The 21,253-nt window shown below is 42.1% G+C and overlaps 1 protein-coding gene across 1 annotated transcript; it reads right to left on the bottom strand.

Annotated features, from left to right (window-relative positions):
• Positions 1 to 218: 218 nt before the first annotated feature.
• Positions 219 to 1,202, bottom strand: rhol (rhodopsin, like). Its single transcript, XM_060910141.1, has one exon. The coding sequence runs from the start codon at positions 1,200 to 1,202 to the stop codon at positions 219 to 221; it is 984 nt and encodes a 327-aa protein (XP_060766124.1).
• Positions 1,203 to 21,253: the final 20,051 nt, after the last annotated feature.

Here is a 21,253-nt window from a genome sequence, read left to right as displayed (position 1 = left end):
TTCTGTCCTGCGAGATCTCGCCATCCGATCTATAAAAGAACACAAAAGTCTCTCTCCAAGTGGAGTTTTAGACAGCTATATCAGTGTGGAAGTAACGCCGACTTCAGAAGAGCTGGCCATGTATCCACAGATCTGCAAAATCTTAAACCTGAAATGCTCAGTGGGTGCATGGGACGACGAGCTCATGCAGGAGCCACCAGGTTGGACGAGACAGACGATTACTTTGACGCTCCATCCTCAGCGAAAGGGTTCTTTCCTTGGCATAGAGTGATGATCATGCATTGACGGAGCTGCTTGTCCATGCAAATGGAAATGAAGGGAGTGTACAAGACTGAACTCTTGGCAAAGAAGGAGGTCACTGTCATGGCGAAGGGACTAAAGGCATTGCCTTGGTTTGTGAAGATGTGCCAGCCAATGCTAGCATATGGCAGCCAGCAGATGAAGAACCCCACAGTCATGACAACTGTCAAGAAGTTGGCATCTCTTTCATTTTTATCAATCGCATCATTGTTAAAAGTGCACAGCAATCGGCCAAAACACACAGAGATGACGGTCAACGGGGTGATGAGGTGCACGGTGAACATGTAGTTGATGTAGGACTCGTTGAAGATATCAGGCTTCATGGTGTAGTAATCGACACCACATGAGCACTGCAAACCCTCAGGGATATAACGCGACCACTCAAAGAGAGGAGGCAAAGAACAGCTGAAAGCCATAAGCCAGGTAAAGCCAACGCCCTTCACAACAAACCTCCGGCGGAAGCGAATGTCAGTACCAGGTCGACAGGACATCATGCACCTCTCCACGGCCAGGACTACCAAGGACCACACTGAGATCTGGATACCATGGACTATAAAGAAGCCTTCAAAATTGCATCCCACCTGTCCATGGACAAAATATCCATGCATGGTTGTATGCATCGTGAAAGGAAAGCTGACCAGGATTACAAGAAGGTCAGCCATGACCATGTTCACCAGCATGTAGTAGATTGGCGTGCGCAGGTTCTTGTGCATGACCGTGACGCAGAGTGTGAAGCTGTTGATAGGAATACCAATAAGGATAAGGAAGAACATGTAGATGGTGAGGAAGGTGAACACCCACGGCTCAGCCAGGTAGTACTGCGGGTACTCATGAGGGCTCCTCACTACCCCGGTCGCGTTGGACATTGGGATGTAGAAATCGGGGCCCTCTGTGCCATTCATGGCTGTTGTTCCGGTAGAGTCTAGTTGTCCTGTGTAGCCTCTTCCTGAGTGAGTCGGCAGAGACGGCAGACAAACAAGCTACAGGACAGATTAGCTGATGTGACTGGTCAGCAGAATATGATTCGGGCTGCGTTAATGCTAATCCACTCCTGAGCTCGAGAATGCATAACAGTCTGTGGGTCATGTGGGATATAAACTGTCTATTCTGATTGGGCTAAGAGGCTTGACATGTTAACACCAGTTTGTTTGTGGTGTTGCACAAGTGCACAATCCTGACTGAATTCACTTTGTGCTGACACTGGAACCGGGAATCATCTCATCTCATCTCATTATCTCTAGCCGCTTTATCCTGTTCTACAGGGTCGCAGGCAAGCTGGAGCCTATCCCAGCTGACTACGGGCAAAAGGCGGGGTACACCCTGGACAAGTCGCCAGGTCATCACAGGGCTGACACATAGACACAGACAACCATTCACACTCATGCTCACACCTACGGTCAATTTAGAGTCACCAGTTAACCTAACCTGCATGTCTTTGGACTGTGGGGAAAACCGGAGCACCCGGAGGAAACCCACGCGGACACGGGGAGAACATACAAACTCCACACAGAAAAGCCCTCGCCGGCCACGGGTCTCGAACCCGGACCTTCTTGCTGTGAGGCGACAGCGCTAACCACTACACCACCGTGCCGCTCCATTAATAAATCAATGATATAAAAATATTTGAGTTATTGTTTTTTTTTTCATTTCCATTCCTGTCTCTTTGCTTTATACAATATTTGCCTTTTGTTTCACAAATGTTAATTTGCTGTTATTTTTCAAGGCTACAAGATCATAGCAGGTTTCTCTGCCAGCCAACCTCCTGGAACCTTCACGAAAGGGACTACATCATTACAACATAATTTCCTCCCTGACAACCAGGCTTGTAGTACTCGAGTCTGACTCGTGCCCTCGTTTTAAGGACTCGTGATTTGACTCGGACTCATACATTAACTGCATTCGGATTCGTAAATCGGAGACGATGACTCGAATTTTTTAGTTATTTTTTGTAACATGCCATAATAATTTGGCATAAGATATTTATATCTACATTAATTTTTATACTAATTGTGTGCAAGAGAATGCACATTCACCTGTTCATACGTCATGTTCAAGAACAAACGAACGATAACGGCGCTAAAATGCCTGGAGAGAACGCCCCTAGGATTGCCTGCTTTGCTTATACAGACTTCTCGTGCAGTGGGAAAAAATGCATTGCTATGTGTTCCATATGCAGAAGAACTATCGAGGAGACGACGGGGACAACCTCGAACTTCAATCGTCATTTGGCGAGACTCCACCCAGAGAAGGACGTGACATGCTATGTTCATTGCTCTGTTGATAGTGGGCGGGGCTTGCTTGCTGAGCGATGAACTAGCTAGTGTTAACCCTCTCTCAAGTTATTTGCCCTGTTGATAGTGGGCGGGGCTTGCTGAGCAATGAACGAGCTTTTTATCTGTAGCCTGTTAACTAAAATGAGGCAGTCGAGCAGGAACGTTAGTCCAACACAGTAGCAGAGACGCTTTCACATAAATGCAGCAACAGCCACCATCAAATAGTGCGGGTGGAGTCTTGTTCTTGGACTCTACTTGAAATTTTCTGGAACGACTTCAACTTGAACACTGGGGACTCGAGACTGGACTCGGACTTGGGGTTTCATGACTCAACTACAGCACTGCTGACAAGTTGGTCAGATGTTTGGAAGCTGTTCCACAAGTTAAAAAGTTAAGTACATGACCTATTTTCAGAGGACTGAAGATTTAAACAGGCAGTTTGCTTGATGCTAAACTTGTAGGCTCAGGCTTCTATTCCTTGTAAGCAACATTATCCTGAGAAATTGTGTAATTTTTTTTTCTTTCCATCAGAGCTACGACTCTGAAGCTGCAATTAGTAACAGCATGTTTCATATCCCTCCCATATCCAGACATTCCATCAAAGTAATCGTTTTCATGTGATTAATGGCCGTTTCTTTCAGGTTCCACCCTGTTATCTGGTACCTGATCAAGGGTTTCGGTCCTTCGTTAAAAAAAAAAAAGTTCAACTGACTCTGTGATGAGCATCTTGTCATTGCATCTTTGCTTCCACCTCATGGTGTGTTCATCCCAGACCGTTTCATTGCCCAAAAAACGAACACAAAAATAAAACCAGACGCATCAATCTTGTTTCATTTCCCTTTGTCTCACACTGGTATCTAAAACCATCTCCAGACTACACAATGCTTCATCAAAACTCATACACAAACCACTTTCATGTCTCCAAACTGAGAGAGTTGTTTATGCACAATCGATGACTGTCAAATATTTGTGTCTGAGAAGCAGCGTGCTGATAAATATAGCTTCTCTTCTATCTATTGATCAGAAGACTGAGAAAGCAGAAGCAGCAGCAGCCACAGAACTCATCCTGTTTGCTTTGGGTGAGGGTTAAGCGATGCGCTGGAGGGAAAACGCTGTTGAGAAGAGCCCTCTGCTGTTACCACACTGCATTACAGGCACAGTGACGGTCGAAACAAAGCTGAAAAATCATCTCTATTCATGTCCACCTCTTCAATGCCATCCTTCTGCGAGAACATTTTGATCCAAGAACAGTAGACGAGTTCACTTGTTCTTTTTCACTAGTCCCCCGCCCCCATGACTTGAAAGTTTCCTTGAAAATTGGTATTGTTTTTAGAGAAGGACCAAATATGTCAGCGTTCTTGCATCATCACCTTTCGTCACCTCATTGACTGATATTTTCTACCAAAGACTTCTTATATTTCTGTTATTTTCTTCCACATCTCATCCCATCTGCGAACAGTCTGAACAGGTCACGTCTATACACCAAGTCAGTCATCTGATCTCGTCAACAATGCAAAAAATTATTTTTGCAAGTTAAAAAAACCCCTCCAATAATCAGCAAATTCAACAAATACACCTCCTTATTAGATTGTTTTTAAAAGAATACAAGATGAAGCCTATTTCTAGATATTTGCTTTTTATTCAAAACTACATCAAGCATTCACAAAAAAATTTTCGAGAAAGAAGCGAAATTATCTGACAACAGAAAAAGACCGTTTTTAGCTTGGAGTTAGGAAATACGCATCGAAAGAGTTTTAACGGTCTTACATGTTGTATAATTATCTCACAATGAAGAAATATAACTTTTTTTCTTTATTCAAGATATCTTTTTATTTCACAGTTATTCTGCGAAATCGAGTCGTACACGAGCTGATCACTGACGAGGCGCGTAACACTGAGTCGGCTATAAGCCACGTACGACGAGATTAAGTGGAATAATTGTTTTATTCTATCCACATTCACTGGATTTTGAGAAACACAGCATTTTTATTTTTTGCAAGTTTGATAAATAAAAACTTTACACAAAACGTCCAACAAAATAAATTTCCGCTTAGCATGTAAACAAACCGGCAAAATGACAGGAGCAATTTGTGAAAAATGCTGCTATAATATAATAATAATAATCATCATCATCATCTTGAAAAATAATTTAAAAATGATATGTTCTTATCATCAAATTTTTTCATTTCATATTTCGTTATTTTTTTTGTATTTTTGGGGGTTTTGTTTTTGAGTAGAGTTTTATTTCGTCCTTGGTTGGTTCAGCAACATGCTCCGCCATTTTGTTTTTCTCTACTCACGGTATATGTGCTGATATCCTAGTAGTAGAGTAGCCAATCAGAGCGCACGATTGCTCATATCCAGTGAATGTGGATAGAATAATAAAAGACGTTATCCGATTATCAGATTAAGAAACCTGATCAACAGCAGAATTTAGCTCAGTAATTTAAGCAAAAGTATACAGTTAAATGTTAGCAAGTACAACTTCACTGTCAACATGATAAACTTAAAACTAGATAAGTTTAACTTTTTTTAAGTTTAAAACTAGATAAACTTAAAAACAGCATTCTGGCTGATTTTTCCCCAATTAACCATTTACAAATAAGTAAGTCAATAAGTAAGCAAGCAAGTAAATAAATAGGTTGAAGGACATTTTTTCTGATGTCTTTTAAAACTTATCCTTTGGAAAAGTTCATAGAAATCTCTCAGTTCTTTTCCCCACACAAGCAAGGTTGGTGTGCTCATATTTTTTCTCTCTATTTCATATAAATACTCTAATCTTGTTGGTTAAATTTACCAGTCCGTCCTAACTTCTGGAAACTGACTACAATTTGGAAGTCCAACAAAATCTCATTACAACTCAGGCTTCGACTGTTTGACTCCTTGATACTTTCCATCCTCCTTTACAGGACTGAACTCTTTTGCCACCAGCTGTTATCGAATGATGTTAAACATCAAGTGAACTGATAGAATCACAGACGAATAATATCCTAGCTACCACCAAAAAGAGAACCCTTGCAGAAATACTTATTGGAAGACAGTTATGCACGCTTGGACACTGGCTTAGAAGACCAACTGAATCAACCATACATAACAATACAAGGCCGTGACAGAAGAGGAAGACCTCGACCAACCTACACTATATTGCCAAAAGTATTTGCTCACCCATCCAAATTATCGGAATCAGGTGTTCCAATCACTTCTATGGCCACAGGTGTATAAAATCAAGCACCTAGGCATGCAGACTGTTTTTACAGTTTGGAGCTGGCCCCTTCCTCTTCCAACATGACTGTGCACCAGTGCACAAAGCAAGGTCCAGAAAGACATGGATGACAGAGTCTGGTGTGGATGAACTTGACTGGCCTGCACAGAGTCCTGACCTCAACCTGATAGAACACCTTTGGGATGAATTAGAGCAGAGACTGAGAGCCAGGCCTTCTCGTCCAACATCAGTGTGTTACCTCACAAATGCGCTTCTGGAAGAATGGTCAAAAATTCCCATAAACACACTCCTAAACCTTATGGACAGCCTTCCCGGAAGAGTTGAAGCTGTTCTAGCTGCAAAGGGTGGACCGACGTCATATTGAACCCTATGGATTAGGAATGGGATGTCACTTAAGCTCATATGTGAGCCAAGGCAGGTGAGCAAATACTTTTGGCAATATAGTGTACGTCAAAAACATGCAAGACGTCATCGGCCTCAGCACAGATTAGCTGTATTGTCGTGCAATGGACAGAGATGACTGGAGAAGCAGTATAGTCAGGAGATTTGACCCACAAGCTCCTGACTAGGAAGGACTAGGAAGGAAGGAAGGACTCTAATCTTGTACTGTAGCTCCAAGCTCGTAGCAAACTGTTAACCTTTGCAACTTTTCATACAGACTAGTGAATCATTTAAGATTTTCTCCAGAGTGCTGCAAACATGAATGTCAAGCTGCAAATAACAGACCGACATGTCCAGCCTGAATTTTTCAGATATCCGATTACTGAACTAAGCATGTTGATTTAATGATTGATGTAATCTCTTGCGGTTTTTTTGGACAATTTTGAATTCTGTGTTAACACTGATTAAAAGTAATCCAGAAACACAAACGCAATCCAGCAGATTGGACATGGTTTTGTTTTTTCATCTTGCACAGCTGCTTTGCTTGGCCTTACTCTCCTTCTCTTTGGGCTGAGGTAGGTTTATGTGCTAATGAGGCCCAGTGCTGGGACCTTTCCTTACTGAACTTTTGAAGTGATATAGAGGCTCTCAGAGACCATTTTTCATGGAAGATGCCACGTTTGATAGCACTTTGATAGCTACAAGGGAGCCATCATGTCCTGTAGCAATAGATTTGTTTATCTCCTCATTGCTCTTGGTCTAGATTTACTGAGCTAAGCTTCTCAAGCACAGGGACAAAGTCCTAAAACCACCTCCTTATCACTGACAGCTTTATTCAGAAACAGCTTATTAAAATTCAGCAAGGCCGTCCTTCATCATTGTGAAACACAGCGTGAGTTTAATGTGTTTGGATCAAAGGCTGGTTGTAGTGAGAGATAGCAGAGAGTGGCAGTTGGAATCAATTAGTCAACGTAGCTATCTACGAAGGCACTGGATTAGGAAGAAATCTTCTGAGAGTTTACGTTTAAAATGTCATGGGATTTGTTTCATTCTGACTTGAGCCTTGAGACTTCATACGACACTTCATGGTGGTATGACGCAACCCGATGCTGTAACCATAGCACAACCTCCTGAATGCTGCTGCTGCATTATGCAAGTCAGAGTTAACGGCAGACCATTTTTAGAGAATTAATTAGCATGCACATTTTACAGATTACGTGGAAACGCTTTGTTGTGGTGTTGTCAACAAAACTATCCTGCTAGCACAACACACACACCTCACGAGTTAACACGTTTGCGGAAAATAAAGACGCTTGCTAGCTTGAATAATTCCTCTTACGTGGTCTGCAAGGATAGACCACCGTAGCTCATCGATGAAATTTTGGACCAAGTCTTGCTCATTTTTTGTCGAGGGCACAAACATGATGCTCCACAATCTTTAGTCTGTTTTGAATATGAAATGTCCATATTGAATATGAAATGGATTCTGTGTTAACTCGCTCACCACAGGACATTACTACAACTCCGTTAGCTAACGCTTTTTAGCCTCGTCTGTTCGAATTTATCGAAACCATAATATTTGGTTGCCACAAATATTTTGTCCACCCTTGGTCACCCATTCACAAGCATCTTTTTTTTCCCCCTCCATTAATACCTTCGACAACCAACACTACATGCTCACATGGCTAACCAAGTTCTTTGACCAATTTTGGGAATCTCATGGCATACCTGTTGATAAACTCTACATAAAATGTCTTTTTTGAAATAAATTAAGACCAGCCCGAAGGCCTATGATGCTAATATTCATTTTAAACAACAATTCCAACAACACACTCTCAGAAAATAAAGTATATTATTGTACCTTTAGGGGTCCAATGGCTTGTCACTGGGGCAGTACCCTCTAAGGTACTTATTTGTACCCTTTATATACCGCTTCGGAACTTATGGACCTTTTTGGCCCTAGAAAAGGCCACATATGCCACTTTTCCACTACCAACGCGGCTGAGTTGGGCTGAGCCGTGCCGTGCTGAGTTGGGCTGAGTCGAGCTGAGTGGGGCTGTTGGAGTTGCATTTCGACTACAACCGCGCTGAACCGCGCTGGCTGGAAGTGGGTGGACACATTGGGTGGAGTTAGCGAAAGTGGGTGGACGTCACATGATGTCGTTAGGCGGCGCAAACAGTGACATCAGTGACCTTTTAAGCAGTAGTCTCACGACCCGGATAGTAAACAATAAACATGGAGGACATGGAGTCGTTAGTGTTGCTGGTCTTGGTGCTGTGGCTTGTTGTCACCGACAACGCCAACAGATACTGGCAAGAGCGGATAGATGAGGCGAGGCGCATAAGGCTTCAGAAATTCTCGTAATTCGTAATTCTTCTTCTTCCGGGTTTACGGTGTTTACAGATCCCAGCGTGCTCGGTGGGCATGTGAGGACACTCCTCACCAATCAGTGCACAGGGGAGTGTCTCCTCACGCCCCTAGCCCCACTCGGCTCGGTTTGGCTCGCTTCAGCCCTACTCCAAAACCGTGCAAGTTTTGGGTGCTGAGTAGGGCTGAAGCGAGCTGAGTCGTGCTGCTCTAAGGTAGTCGAAACGCGAGCCGTGTCGGGCTGAAGTGAGCTGAAGTGAGCCGTTACCTTGAGGTCCAATAATGAGCCCTGGAGGGTACATTAGTGTAGATTGTACCATGGGGTACAGAAATAGACTCTTACTATACCCCTATTTCTGACAGTGTATAAATAAAAATAACCTTTAATTAGCTTCCTATCTCATTTATTTCAACTAAACTACCAACTGTTTCATTTGAAGCTCTTGAGAAAATCGATAAGAATTAATATCTGATAGACTTAAAGCACCTTTTCTCCTAACATTCAGTTAACTGGGAAAAGGAAGTGATGAAGACAACCAGACAGACATGCATTTTAAAAAAAAAGTTGGTGCTGTATTTTTTTCTCCCCCACTTTGACAATTTTAGACCTTTCCAGAAGACTTTACTGGCCTGAGAGTTTGCCAGTAGTAGCAACAAACATCGAAACACACAAATGCCGCCGTCATGCCCGGAGCTACATACAGACTCTGACATGTGGTTAAAAACATCCAGCCAAATAATGTTCAGCAAACATTCCTGAGCAGAACACCATTGCATCATCCAGTGCGGTCACATTCTGACTAGACTCCACCAAGCTTCGTTTCCGCACAGGACCAAGCAATCCTCAGAATTTTTCTTCCACTCAAAAGTCGCATTATGAAAGTTCAGCTTTTTTCTTATGCAATAGTACGTCCTTATCAGTCAGCGTGAAGCGCTCGCATCTTAACATGTAGATAAAACAAGATCAACTGTGAGCTACTGCTCACTTACGTATCCCCCTGCTCTCGCTTATATCAGAATGCAAGCAATCGAAGGAACAGGACACTTATTATGAATGTTGACTTCAACAAATAATGAACCCTGAAACGAGTAAATAAAGAGCAGTGTCTCTCTCCAGGGATTTCAAATAGCATCCTGGTGAACAGTCATTTTGAAATAGTATTTTGCTTCTTGAAATAGCATCAAAATCCACCCTATGTGTTTCGTAAATACATTCAGTCTGTAAACAGGAAGTCGATATGCGACAGACCTGAAAATGGTATACACAGTGTAGAACCCCAAGCTGAAGCTCAGTACCAAATATCAAGCAGTTGTGATTTGTAGTTGCTGAGAAAAGTGTTATGAAAATTTTGTAAATCCACCCTATATGTTCTGTAAATACATTCAGTCGGTAAACAGGAAGTTTATGTGCGACAGACGTGAAAACGGTAAACGCAGTATAGAACCCCACGCTGAAATGTGGTACCAAGTGGCTATGATTTGTGGTTGCTGAGAAAAAGGGTGTTTTGGACGGATGGAAATACGGATGGATCACGGGCGATTGCTCTAAGACAACGAGGGAGGCTCAGCCTCCTCTAAAAATGACGAACATCGTGTAGGATGAATTGCGCTAGGCTTATGTTATAGCCGACCTTATAACATTGCTATTTCAGATCCAGAATCATAGAAATATATGTGCTCAACCCAACTACAGTGCGAAATCATTCCGTTATAACTTTCCCCAGTTCACCTAATGTGTGCGTGAGTTTTTCCCCCTCGTGACAGCGCGATGCAACCCAGCCTCAGTGGACTTCAATGGCATTTGGGAGCTCTGCGCTTTTCAATATCAAAATGCAAGACAATTATTGGACAAATACGGCGAAAACGCCCGCCCACAGACTCCCACGGACTCCCAGCCTCAGTGGACTTCAATGGCATTTGGGAGCTATGCACTTTTCAATCTCAAAATGCAAGACGGTTATTGGACAAATACTGCAAAAACGCCCGCCCACGGACTCCCAGCCTCACAGTGGGAGGGACATGGCAAAGCTTTCCGCGAGGAGACTGGTGATTGGTGAAAGCGGCCGGATATTTTCTTTGATTGACAGCTCGTTTCAAATATAGACAGGCAGCGGTGAATTTCAGTTCAGTCCCATGCGGATTCGCAAGTGGTGTGGTGTATTGTAAGAGATCAGCTTACATTTCGATTTCATTCATTACATACGGTTTCTACCAGCTTTTTTAGTTTGTATATATTTTCATTGGGCGGCATGGTGGTGTAGTGGTTAGCGCTGTTGCCTCACAGCAAGAAGGTCCGGGTTCGAGCCCTGTGGCCGGCGAGGGCCTTTCTGTGCGGAGTTTGCATGTTCTCCCCGTGTCCGCGTGGGTTTCCTCCGGGTGCTCTGGTTTCCCCCACAGTCCAAAGACATGCAGGTTAGGTTAACTGGTGACTCTAAATTGAGCGTAGGTGTGAATGTGAGTGTGAATGGTTGTCTGTCTATGTGTCAGCCCTGTGATGACCTGGCGACTTGTCCAGGGTGTATCTCGCCTTTCGCCCGTAGTCAGCTGGGATAGGCTCCAGCTTGCCTGCGACCCTGTAGAACAGGATAAAGCAGCTACAGATAATGAGATGAGATGAGATATTTTCATTGTAAATAAAGTGTAAATATAGTGTTGTCAAGTTTGCTATCTTAGTTCCAGAAATTTCGTTTATTTGAGTGACTGAACTTGAACTTGAGGGGGCTAGTCAGCTAGCAAGAAAGCTGCGCACGGATGCCAAGCATTGCTGATTTAATTTTGGCGAAGCCATTTGCCAGTCTTCCTTTCAAGGAAAAAATTAAAATTAAAGAGCAGGGTAGACCAACGCCTCAAATTGACTTGGTGAAAAAGGTAGGGAATAATACTTGTTCCTTTCAGCTCTCCTGGTACGAGAAAGTGAATTGGCTAACAGCAAGTGACCCACATCAACAACAGTAAATAGGCTACTTTAGTAATATGATGGACCAAAAATATAGAATCTATTTAAAATGTTTATGCTGAGTGTATTATATTGGAATATATATTTTTCTGGATATGAATTAAACACAGCTATAATTTGGAAAACATTTTTAAACAAAAACACAGCTGAGAACATTTCACACTACAGACCTGGATTAAAAGTGAAGGGTTATCAAAATTGTCAATAAAACATTTCTCAGTCAAAATAAGTAAAATATAGGGAAAGTGTCATTGAATGAAATGTGTGGCACCCAGCTCTATGTTTGGCTCCCCAAGGTCAGTGCTTGTGCCTATTCCAGAACACTCTGCTGTTACTGCTGAGGTTCCTGACAAAGAGCTGCTTTCAATAATGATCAATTTTTAAACAACATGCCACAATTTTAAAATATAAAATGTTAAAATATACCCCCCCCCCAACACCACCATCATGTATATTGGACAGTAGGCTAATGGGCCAAAAGAACCTGTTATTTCACAGTTTGTGACCCTGCCAACAATCAGCCAGATCAGAGGCAAGAGTATGGGCAAAATTGTCTCATCTTCTTCTGCTTTATCTGGGACCGGGTCGCAGAGGCAGCAGTCTAAGCATGGAAGCCCAAACTTCCCTTTCCCCAGACACCTTGGCCAGCTCCTCGGGAAAAACATCGAGGCGTTCCCAGGCCAGCTGAGAGACATAGTCCCTCCAGCGTGTCCTGGGTCTTCCCCGGGGCCTCCTCCCGGGGGGACATGCCTGGAACACCTCCCCAGGGAGGCGTCCAGGCGGCATCTGAAAAAGATGCCCGAGCCACCTCAGCTGATTCCTCTCGATGTAGCAAAATGGGCAAAATTGATGTGTTTTTTCTTTTAAAATCTGGAAATATCGTAACTGACCAGCCTCCCCTGTTTGAAAGACTACCAGTCGCCACTGGGATGGATGGACAGACAGAGGTAAAAAACCAGTATACCCCCCCTGGAGCAGGGGTATAATGACCATCTCTGGGTGCTGTTTGGGAGAAGTGGAGCTCTGATTCAGGAGGGTTCTCTCATTTGGGTTACAGTTAGACCCTGATCTTCAGTAATGGAAAGCGTTGTGGTTGGACGCAAACTGCACACTTTACAAACCATGACTCAGTTGTGGAATTTTATACAACACTTCTTCGAAATGTGTATTCTGAATAAAGGAGAAGAATCATCTAGTTTTTTTGCTGTTTTGAATGTCCATCCATGCATCCATTTTCTGCGATGGGTCCGGGTCCGGGTCATGGAGGCAGCAGTTTAAGCAGAGATATCCCCAGGCCTCTCATTCCCCTGCCACTTCCTTTAGCTCTTCCAGGAGAATCTGGAGGCAATCCCAAGCCAGTCTGCCCTGAGGTCTTCTCCTGGTTGGACAGGCCCAGAACACCTCACCTCAGAGGCGTCCATAGACAGTACCAGTCAAAAGTTTGTACACCCTACTCAACTCATTCAAAGATTTTTTTTCTGCATTTTGTATTTTCTACATTGAACAATACTGAAGACATTAAAACTGTAAACGTATGGAATTATGTGATAAACAAAAAAGTGCGAACCCCCCCCCAAAAAAAAAGTTTCATATTTTAAATTCTTCAGCATAGCCACTGTTTACCTTGATGACGCTTTACACACTATTGGCATTATCTTAACCAGCTTCATGCGGTAGTCACCTGGAATACTTTTCAATTAACAGGTGTGCCTCGCCAAAAGTTAATTAATGGACAAGTTTATTACCTTCTTAATGCGTCTGAGATTAAACAGTAAACAATAAAAATACCCAATAATAAACAGCCCTATTCCATCCACAACTGTAGTAATCTATATTATATCAAGAACCGACCAACAAAGTAAAGAGAAACAACATCCATCATGACTTTAAAACATCATGAAGTTTCTTTTGATTAAGAAAAGTAAAGAAAAAACATTGACTTCGGTGTCTAAACTTTAGACTGGTACTGTTGATTAAGTTTCTGTCCCACAATGTCTACAGATCAACATGGTTCAAAGATAAACACGAAGGGCCCAGTCCCACAACACTGATAACTATACCTACAGTGGTGCTTGAAAATTTGTGAACAGGCCCAAACCATGATACTACTACCACCATGTTTCACAGATGGGATAAGGTTCTTATGCTGGAATGCAGCGTTTTTCTTTCTCCAAACACAACGCTTCTCATTTAAACCAAAAAGTTCTATTTTGGTCTCATCCGTCCACAAAACATTTTTCCAATAGCCTTCTGGCTTGTCCACGTGATCTTTAGCAAACTGCAGACGAGCAGCAATGTTCTTTTTGCAGAGCAGTGGCTTTCTCCTTGCAACCCTGCCATGCACACCATTGTTGTTCAGTGTTCTCCTGATGGTGGACTCATGAACATTAACATTAGCCAATGTAAGAGAGGGCTTCAGTTGTTTAGAGGTTACCCTGGGGTCCTTTGTGACCTCGCCAACTATTACACACCTTGCTCTTGGCATGATCTTTGTTGGTCGACCACTCCTGGGGAGGGTAACAATGGTCTTAAATTTCCTCCATTTGTACACAATCTGTCTGACTGTGGATTGGTGGAGTCCAAACTCTTTAGAGATGGTTTTGTAACCTTTTCCAGCCTGATGAGCATCAACAACACTTTTTCTGAGGTCCTCAGAAATCTCCTTTGTTCGTGCCATGATACACTTCCACAAACATGTGTTGTGAAGATCAGACTTTGATAGATCCCTGTTCTTTAAATAAAACAGGGTGCCCACTCACACCTGATTGTCATCCCACTGATTGAAAACACCCAACTCTAATTTCACCTTCAAATTAACTGCTAATCCTAGAGGTTCACATATTTTTGCCACGCACAGATATGTAATATTGGATAATTTTCCTCAATAAATAAATGATCAAGTATAATATTTTTGTCTCGTTTATTTAATTGGGTTCTCTTTATCTACTTTTAGGACTTGTGTGAAAATCCGATGATGCGTTAGGTCATGCAGAAATATAAAAATTCTCAAGGGTTCACAAACTTTCAAGCACCACTGTATACTATGACTATACCTCTGCGTGAATTTAGTTCCAGTCTGGAGCAGTCACACCACAACTATAATCTCGGTTGGGTCTGTCACTCGGAAATAAACGCATGCAACTTAGGAACAGTCATGGAAGTTTTTCCCAAGTAGTAGCATGTTATTCCGGGTCATACTGTACAGCTTGGACTTCAAAACAACCCATGCACATCCTCCAGTGGTTGACAAAATATGGATAGGTCACAGATTACGGAAATATAATAAAAAAGGAGACAAAATACGGAGTGTAAAAATACAGATTTTAATACGGATGCTAATAATTTACGGATCGGTCGTGGACATTTCAGTATATTACAGACTGATTACCGATTTAATACAGATGATGCATTCTGGATATAAAAAAAAAAATTAAGAAGTCTAAAACAATTAAATGTTTGGTATGTAGTGAAAGTTCATTATGTCTAACTATTATAACTATTCTTTAAGTTCGTTTCTTAAGACAAGTATTTTTAGAATGTTACCTTGTTTGTTGACAGCTTCGGCGAACACTTCCACCTTCATCCTAAACATCCTAAAAAATACTTGTCTTAAGAAACGAACTTAAAGAATAATTAAATGTTTGGACTGCCGAAGTTCATAATTAAAATATCTTACCTGCATTTATATGTTTACTTTATGAATTTACTGTTGATATTTCACAGAAAATCACATATCCGTGAATAAAAGATTAGTGCTTTGTCTTATATTTTTTATTTTCCGTGAATCCATATTTCATGACTTCATGACGCAACAAGGATGTACAAAGATGCTCGGGAAAAATAGCACGTGCTCAAACAACATTACATGTAAACAGTGACCTGATTGGTCAGATGCTTTATTGAATCAGGTTCAGGCCTGGAAAAATTGCTCCAAAAGCAATCTCAGCGATACGGATAAACCCAGGCCTGGGCTATAGGTATCGTTATCGGTCTGGTGTGAGCACCAGCCACATAAACTGCAGGGGACTGATTCATTTATAGTTATTGTTATAGTTGTTGTTATAGTTATCAGTATTGTGGGACCGGGCCTTAATCTGTTATTGCTCGAAAGGTTCTCTGGCTGTGCTGTACCAATTCAATCAGTTTCTGATTGCCTTTAAATTGGGAACAGTGTCAGAAAAGTCTGCTGTGATAAGTTAATCTCTCTCTCTCTCGCTCTCTCTATCTTTCTCTGTAGGATGAAGTTGAATTTACTAAGATGGCGTCACGTAGATGGCAGCCTGCTGCAGCAGCTCTCATTTTTCTTCCTCTTTTTCCCTTTTTTGTTCATTTGTGAGTAAACTGTTCAATTCGTCTACTTTTATAACAAATCCTTTGCTTACCAGACTAAAATGGTGACTGGGCTTTGCAAACTTTTTTATACTTTTAATCATATTTGGACTCTCCTTGGCTACTGTGGGAAACATCAACAACAGGCGCAATGGCTGCATTGTTTAAATGGTCGAACAGCTGTTGTGATGTGGTATACAGCCTGACTTCCTGGGGAAAACCCCGGAGATTCCACGTGATCGAAGGCGACAGTGGTGTGGGTCCAGAGCTGGAATAAAGTTCCGGGCATGCAAAAGGAGATATAAACCTTTTCTTCTATTATGGGGAATGCAAGATCTCTCCCCAACAAGATGGAGGAGTTAGCAACACTACCATTGCAACAGAGGGAATATTGCAAATGTAGTTTAATGTACTTTTCAGAGACATGGCGACATAGACTGATTCCCAACTCGCATGCGACATTGGATGGCTTTCATCTCATGCGGGGGCGGACAGAACTACAGTGGAGAGCAGTAAGAGGAGAGAAAGGGGTTTGGCAGTGTTTAACAATAGATGGTGTAAGCCTGAGCACATCACAGTTAAGGACCAACTCTGCACATTGAGCTTATAGCTGTTAGTGTGAGAGGGAGTTTTCTCATGCCATAGTTATAGTGGTGTATGTCACCCCCCCGCCTCAGCAGACCCACTGTGTGAGATTACAGATGATGCACTCTGTGGAACACACGGGGTGGATATTGACAGTTCTGCACACTGTATAACTGACTACATCAACTTCTATGTGGACAACATTGTGTTGCCTTGGGTCACACCTGACCTGAAGAACCTGCTCAATCTCAAAAAGAGTTTTCATGTCAGGTTACAAGGAGGAACTATGGCAGGTCCAGAGAGAGGTGATTAAGTGGAAGATTAAAAGAGGGAAAAGACTGCTACAGGAGGGAGATGGAGGAGAAACTTCAACAGAACAGCTTAAGCAATGTCTGGAGAAGCATGAGGAGTATGTCTCTATGTTAAGAATCCATCAGTAGATGACTAGTATGGGATGTGGATTGGGAAAACAGGTTAAACCCAGTTTAACAGATTTGACCTCCACTTTAATCTGTGACGAGTCTCTGCCTCTTTAGTCCCCAGAACCCTGCTCCACAGATCCTCCACAACCCCCCCAGATCTGGCCCCTACTCTTATTAGACAACCTATTCATGTGGCTCCCTCGGCACCCTCACCTTCCTCTCTGTTCCACGGTGGGTTTGGAGTCAGTGCTGAATCTCGAACTGGCTCTCGGTTGAATCCTTGTGAAACGTTGGCAAACAAGGTGCCTTACATTACAGGCAAATTACTTTCGTTCAACATTCTGAGGTTTATAAGCATAGCCTCACCGCTGTGACTGAAAGTGGATGGTGTTTAGGATGCGGAGACTGGGGGGGGGGGGGGGGGGAGTTTTGGGGGCTCCTTGATGGGCTTCTTTACCTGGCCCCCGAATGTGCCAGACACCTTGGAAATGATGAGTGAATGGAGGATAATGGCCAAATTCTGGGCCATCTTGGACAACATCTCTCACCCCCTGCATGATGTATGCTGCTCTCAGGAGCGGTTCCACAGATCTTTTGTCCCTGCAGCAGACAGTCACCGCTGCTTGTTTTATAACCTGTTCTGCTGCAACACCGAAATTCCTTTTCATGGGATCAATAAAGTTTCATCTCATCTTAATTTGGATTGATTCCTCATGTGAATTTGCCTTCTACACTGTAAAGATCACTTACCTCTCTGTAAAGTCGATTCATCATCCTTGGTATTGTGCATCGTGAAAGCCTCATCAGGAGACACAAGGTAGAAGGCAAGGCAAGGCAAGGCAAGTTTATTTATATAGCACATTTCATACACAATGGCAGTTCAATGTGCTTTACAGAAGTAAAAACAAAAACAGTAAACAATAGAGAAATAAAATTACATAAAATAATTTTATTTTTATTCTAAAACAATTAAAAGAATTAAAAGAATTAAAAGAAAATAATAAGAATTAAACAATAGTAAAAATAAAATAATAAAATGAAGTAGTAGTTCAAATAGGATGAGGAAAAAAAACCCAGCAGAATAGAATAAAGAATAAAATAGAATAAAGTTAAAGTAAATTTAAAACATGCAGAGAAAGTAAAGATTATAAAAAAAGAAGACAATATTAATTATTTAACAGAAAGCGTCTGAAAACAGCTTGGTCTTTAACCTAGATTTGAAGCTGCCAACAGCAGGAGCATTTTTAATGTCCTCTGGCAGTTGGTTCCATAGCTGTACTGCATAGTAGCTAAAAGCTGCTTCACCACACTTTGTTTTAACAACTGGTTTTAATAGTACATTTTTCTGTTTTGATCTGGTAGATCTGATTGGGTTAGGCCGCTGCAACATATCAGAGAGGTAATTGGGCCCTGTACCATTTAGAGATTTGTATACCAGCAGCAATACTTTAAAGTCAATTCTGTAGCTTACTGGAAGCCAGTGAAGGGACCTTAGAATTGGAGTAATGTGCTCTGTTCTTTTTGTTCGTGTGAGAACCCTCGCCGCTGCATTTTGAACCAGCTGAAGTCGTTTGATGGTCTTTTTTGGCAGGCCTGTGAAAAGGCCATTGCAGTAATCAACCCTACTAGAGATGAAGGCATGTATCAGTTTTTCCAGATCATTTTTTGACATAAGTCCTCTTAGTTTGGAAATGTTTTTTAGGTGATAAAATGCCGTTTTAGTGATTGCTTTCATGTGACTGTCAAAGTTTAGCTCGCTGTCAATGAAAACACCAAGATTTTTAACCATTTCTTTAGTTTTAATCCCTTTTGTGTCAAGAATAGTGGTAATCCTGAGTCTTTCATCTTTTTTCCCAAATAGAATTACTTCTGTTTTATCTGTGTTCAGCTGAAGAAAATTTTGTGACATCCAGCTCTTGATTTGATCGATACACTGGTAGAAAGTAAAATGCTATTTATAGAGACATGTCTAAAATCCTGGACATTATTCCAAAAGCACGGTAAGAAACTAACTATACTAAAATACACCACAACTTTAAACAGCATTGCTTGAGTCATTTTTCCTCACTCGAACACGAGTGGGGATTTTTCTCTCTGGAATGTTCTGTGTCCCTACTTGGTGATGGAGCCAGTTCTTATCTCCCACAATAAATCCACAAGACTGTGACAGACAACAAACTCTTTGAGTGACTTTTACAAAGAAAAACCAGACAATATACAGCAAATGCCTCTTCTTTATCCACTCAAGAGCAGGGAAAAGTCCAGGGGTCCGAGTCATCAATTTTATCAGAAATGTTCCATGTTTAAATTTCATGAGCATAGAAATATAGAGTCAACATTATTTAGTAATATTTTCCAGCAGGGAAAGAAAGAAAGCACAACTTTATTCATCACACACTCGAACAGCACCCAGGGAGCAGTTGGGAGTTAGGTGCCACGCTCAAGGGCATCCCAGCCCAAGGCCATCCCATATTAACCTAACCACATGTCTTTGGGAGAAACCGGAGCACCTGGAGGAAACCCACACAGACACGGGGAGAACATGCAAACTCCACACAGAAGGGCCCCCGCCAGCCGCTTGGGTTCGAACCCAGAACCTTCTTGCTGTGAGGCAACCATGCTAACCATGTACACCACCGTGCCACCCATGAGTGTTCATACTGTTATCAATTCCAATCTGCTCTTACAAAATTTACTGTTGACAAAATTTTGAAATTACCACCTGGCCCCATTCTATAACACAAGTACACTTTTGTTCATTCACCCTGCAATTCACTAGGTCACCTCACAATACTACTGATGGTTAAAACAAACATACAAACAAACACAGAATATTATGCAGTCTATCCAGAGTACACTCCATGGCAAAACGTTTGGATACAACTGACCATCACACCCATGTGTAGCTCTTCTTAAACTGTTGCCACAAAGTTATAAGCATGCAAAATGTCTAGAATATCTTTGTATGCTGCAATGTTACAAGTTCCTTTCACCAGAACTAAAGGAGCCAAACCTCATCCAACATGACAATGCCCCTGTGCACAAAGCAAGCTTTATGAAGACATGGTTTGCCATGGTTGGAGTGGAAGAACTTGAGTGTCCTGCATGGAGCCCTGACCTCAACACCACTGAATACCTTCAAGATGAGCTGGAACGCCAACTGCATCTGAGGCATTCTCACCCAACATCAGTGCCTGACCTCACTAATACTCACTCCTAAATCTAGTGGAAAGCCTTCTCAGAACAGTGGAGGTTATAATAACAGCAAAGGGTGAATAAATCTGGATTTGAAATGGGCCCATATGGGTGTGATGGTCAGGTGTTCGTATACTTTTGGAAATGCAATGAAATTATAATAGGGCTCAGCTTAAGACAATAAAATAATTGGAACTGGCATGACTGAAGGAAACAGGAATAAGGATTTTACAGCAAAATCAAAAATTTTAGAGTGATGTGCTGAGATGCAATTCCAAATTTGTTCTGTTAGTGGCACTAGAGGGTTTTAAGGGCATGCACAACTGCTGAGAGGGTTTTTTTTGGGCCCAATTCTTAAAGAATGTGCCAAATTTAATTTTTAAAACTTTGCTAGTAGTTTGAGGGCTGCTACAAATTTCCAGTTGACATGTAGAACAACAACAATTGCTGGAGTGCTTGGAGCCCTAAACAGGAGTCAGAAAAAATTGCACCCAGTTGCTTGGATTTAATTTTATGGTTATTAATCAATCATTTAACTGGTTTATAGTAGTTCATAACCATATTTTTATATCAAGGTCACACGCCAAACAGCCATAACATTTAAAACCACCTGCCAAATATTGTGTGGGTCCCTCTCCTGCCACCAAAGCTCTGACCCATCGAGGCATGGACTTGACAAGACCTCTGAAGGTGCACTGTGATATCCAGCACCAAGACATTCACAGCAGATCCTTTAAATCCTACAAGTTGCGAGGTGGGGCTTCCATGGATCAAACTTGTTTGTCCAGCACATCCCAAAAGATGCCTGACTGGATTGATATCTGGGGAATTTGGAGATCCAATTCAACACCTTGAACTCTCATGTTCATCAAACCATTCCTGAACAATTTTTGTCATGTGGCAGGGGGAATTATCCTGCTGAAAGATTCCACTGCCATTAAAGGGGGTACATGTCAAAGTAACATCCACATGAAGGCCAGGATCTCAGGTCTCCTAGCAGAACATTGCTCAGAGCTTCACAGTGCCTCTGCCGGTTTGCCTTCATCCCATAGTGCATCCTGGTGCCATCTCTTCCCCAGGTAATCAATGCACACACACCCAGCCACTGGCTTTCAGTTGTGGGCAGGGGTCAGCACAGACACTCTGACCAGTCTGTGGCTGCGCAGCCCTTTCTATCATACCACGCATTCACTTTCAACAATTTAGAGGCTTCAGTAGCTC

The sequence above is a fragment of the Neoarius graeffei genome, chromosome 26 (assembly GCF_027579695.1).
Source record: "Neoarius graeffei isolate fNeoGra1 chromosome 26, fNeoGra1.pri, whole genome shotgun sequence".
Lineage (NCBI taxonomy): Eukaryota > Metazoa > Chordata > Actinopteri > Siluriformes > Ariidae > Neoarius > Neoarius graeffei.
This window is presented reverse-complemented; position numbering and strand designations above follow the sequence as displayed.

Bases quoted from the DNA above. Each gene is read 5' to 3' on its own strand.
- rhol (XM_060910141.1), bottom strand. From the start codon at position 1,202: ATGAATGGCACAGAGGGCCCCGATTTCTACATCCCAATGTCCAACGCG.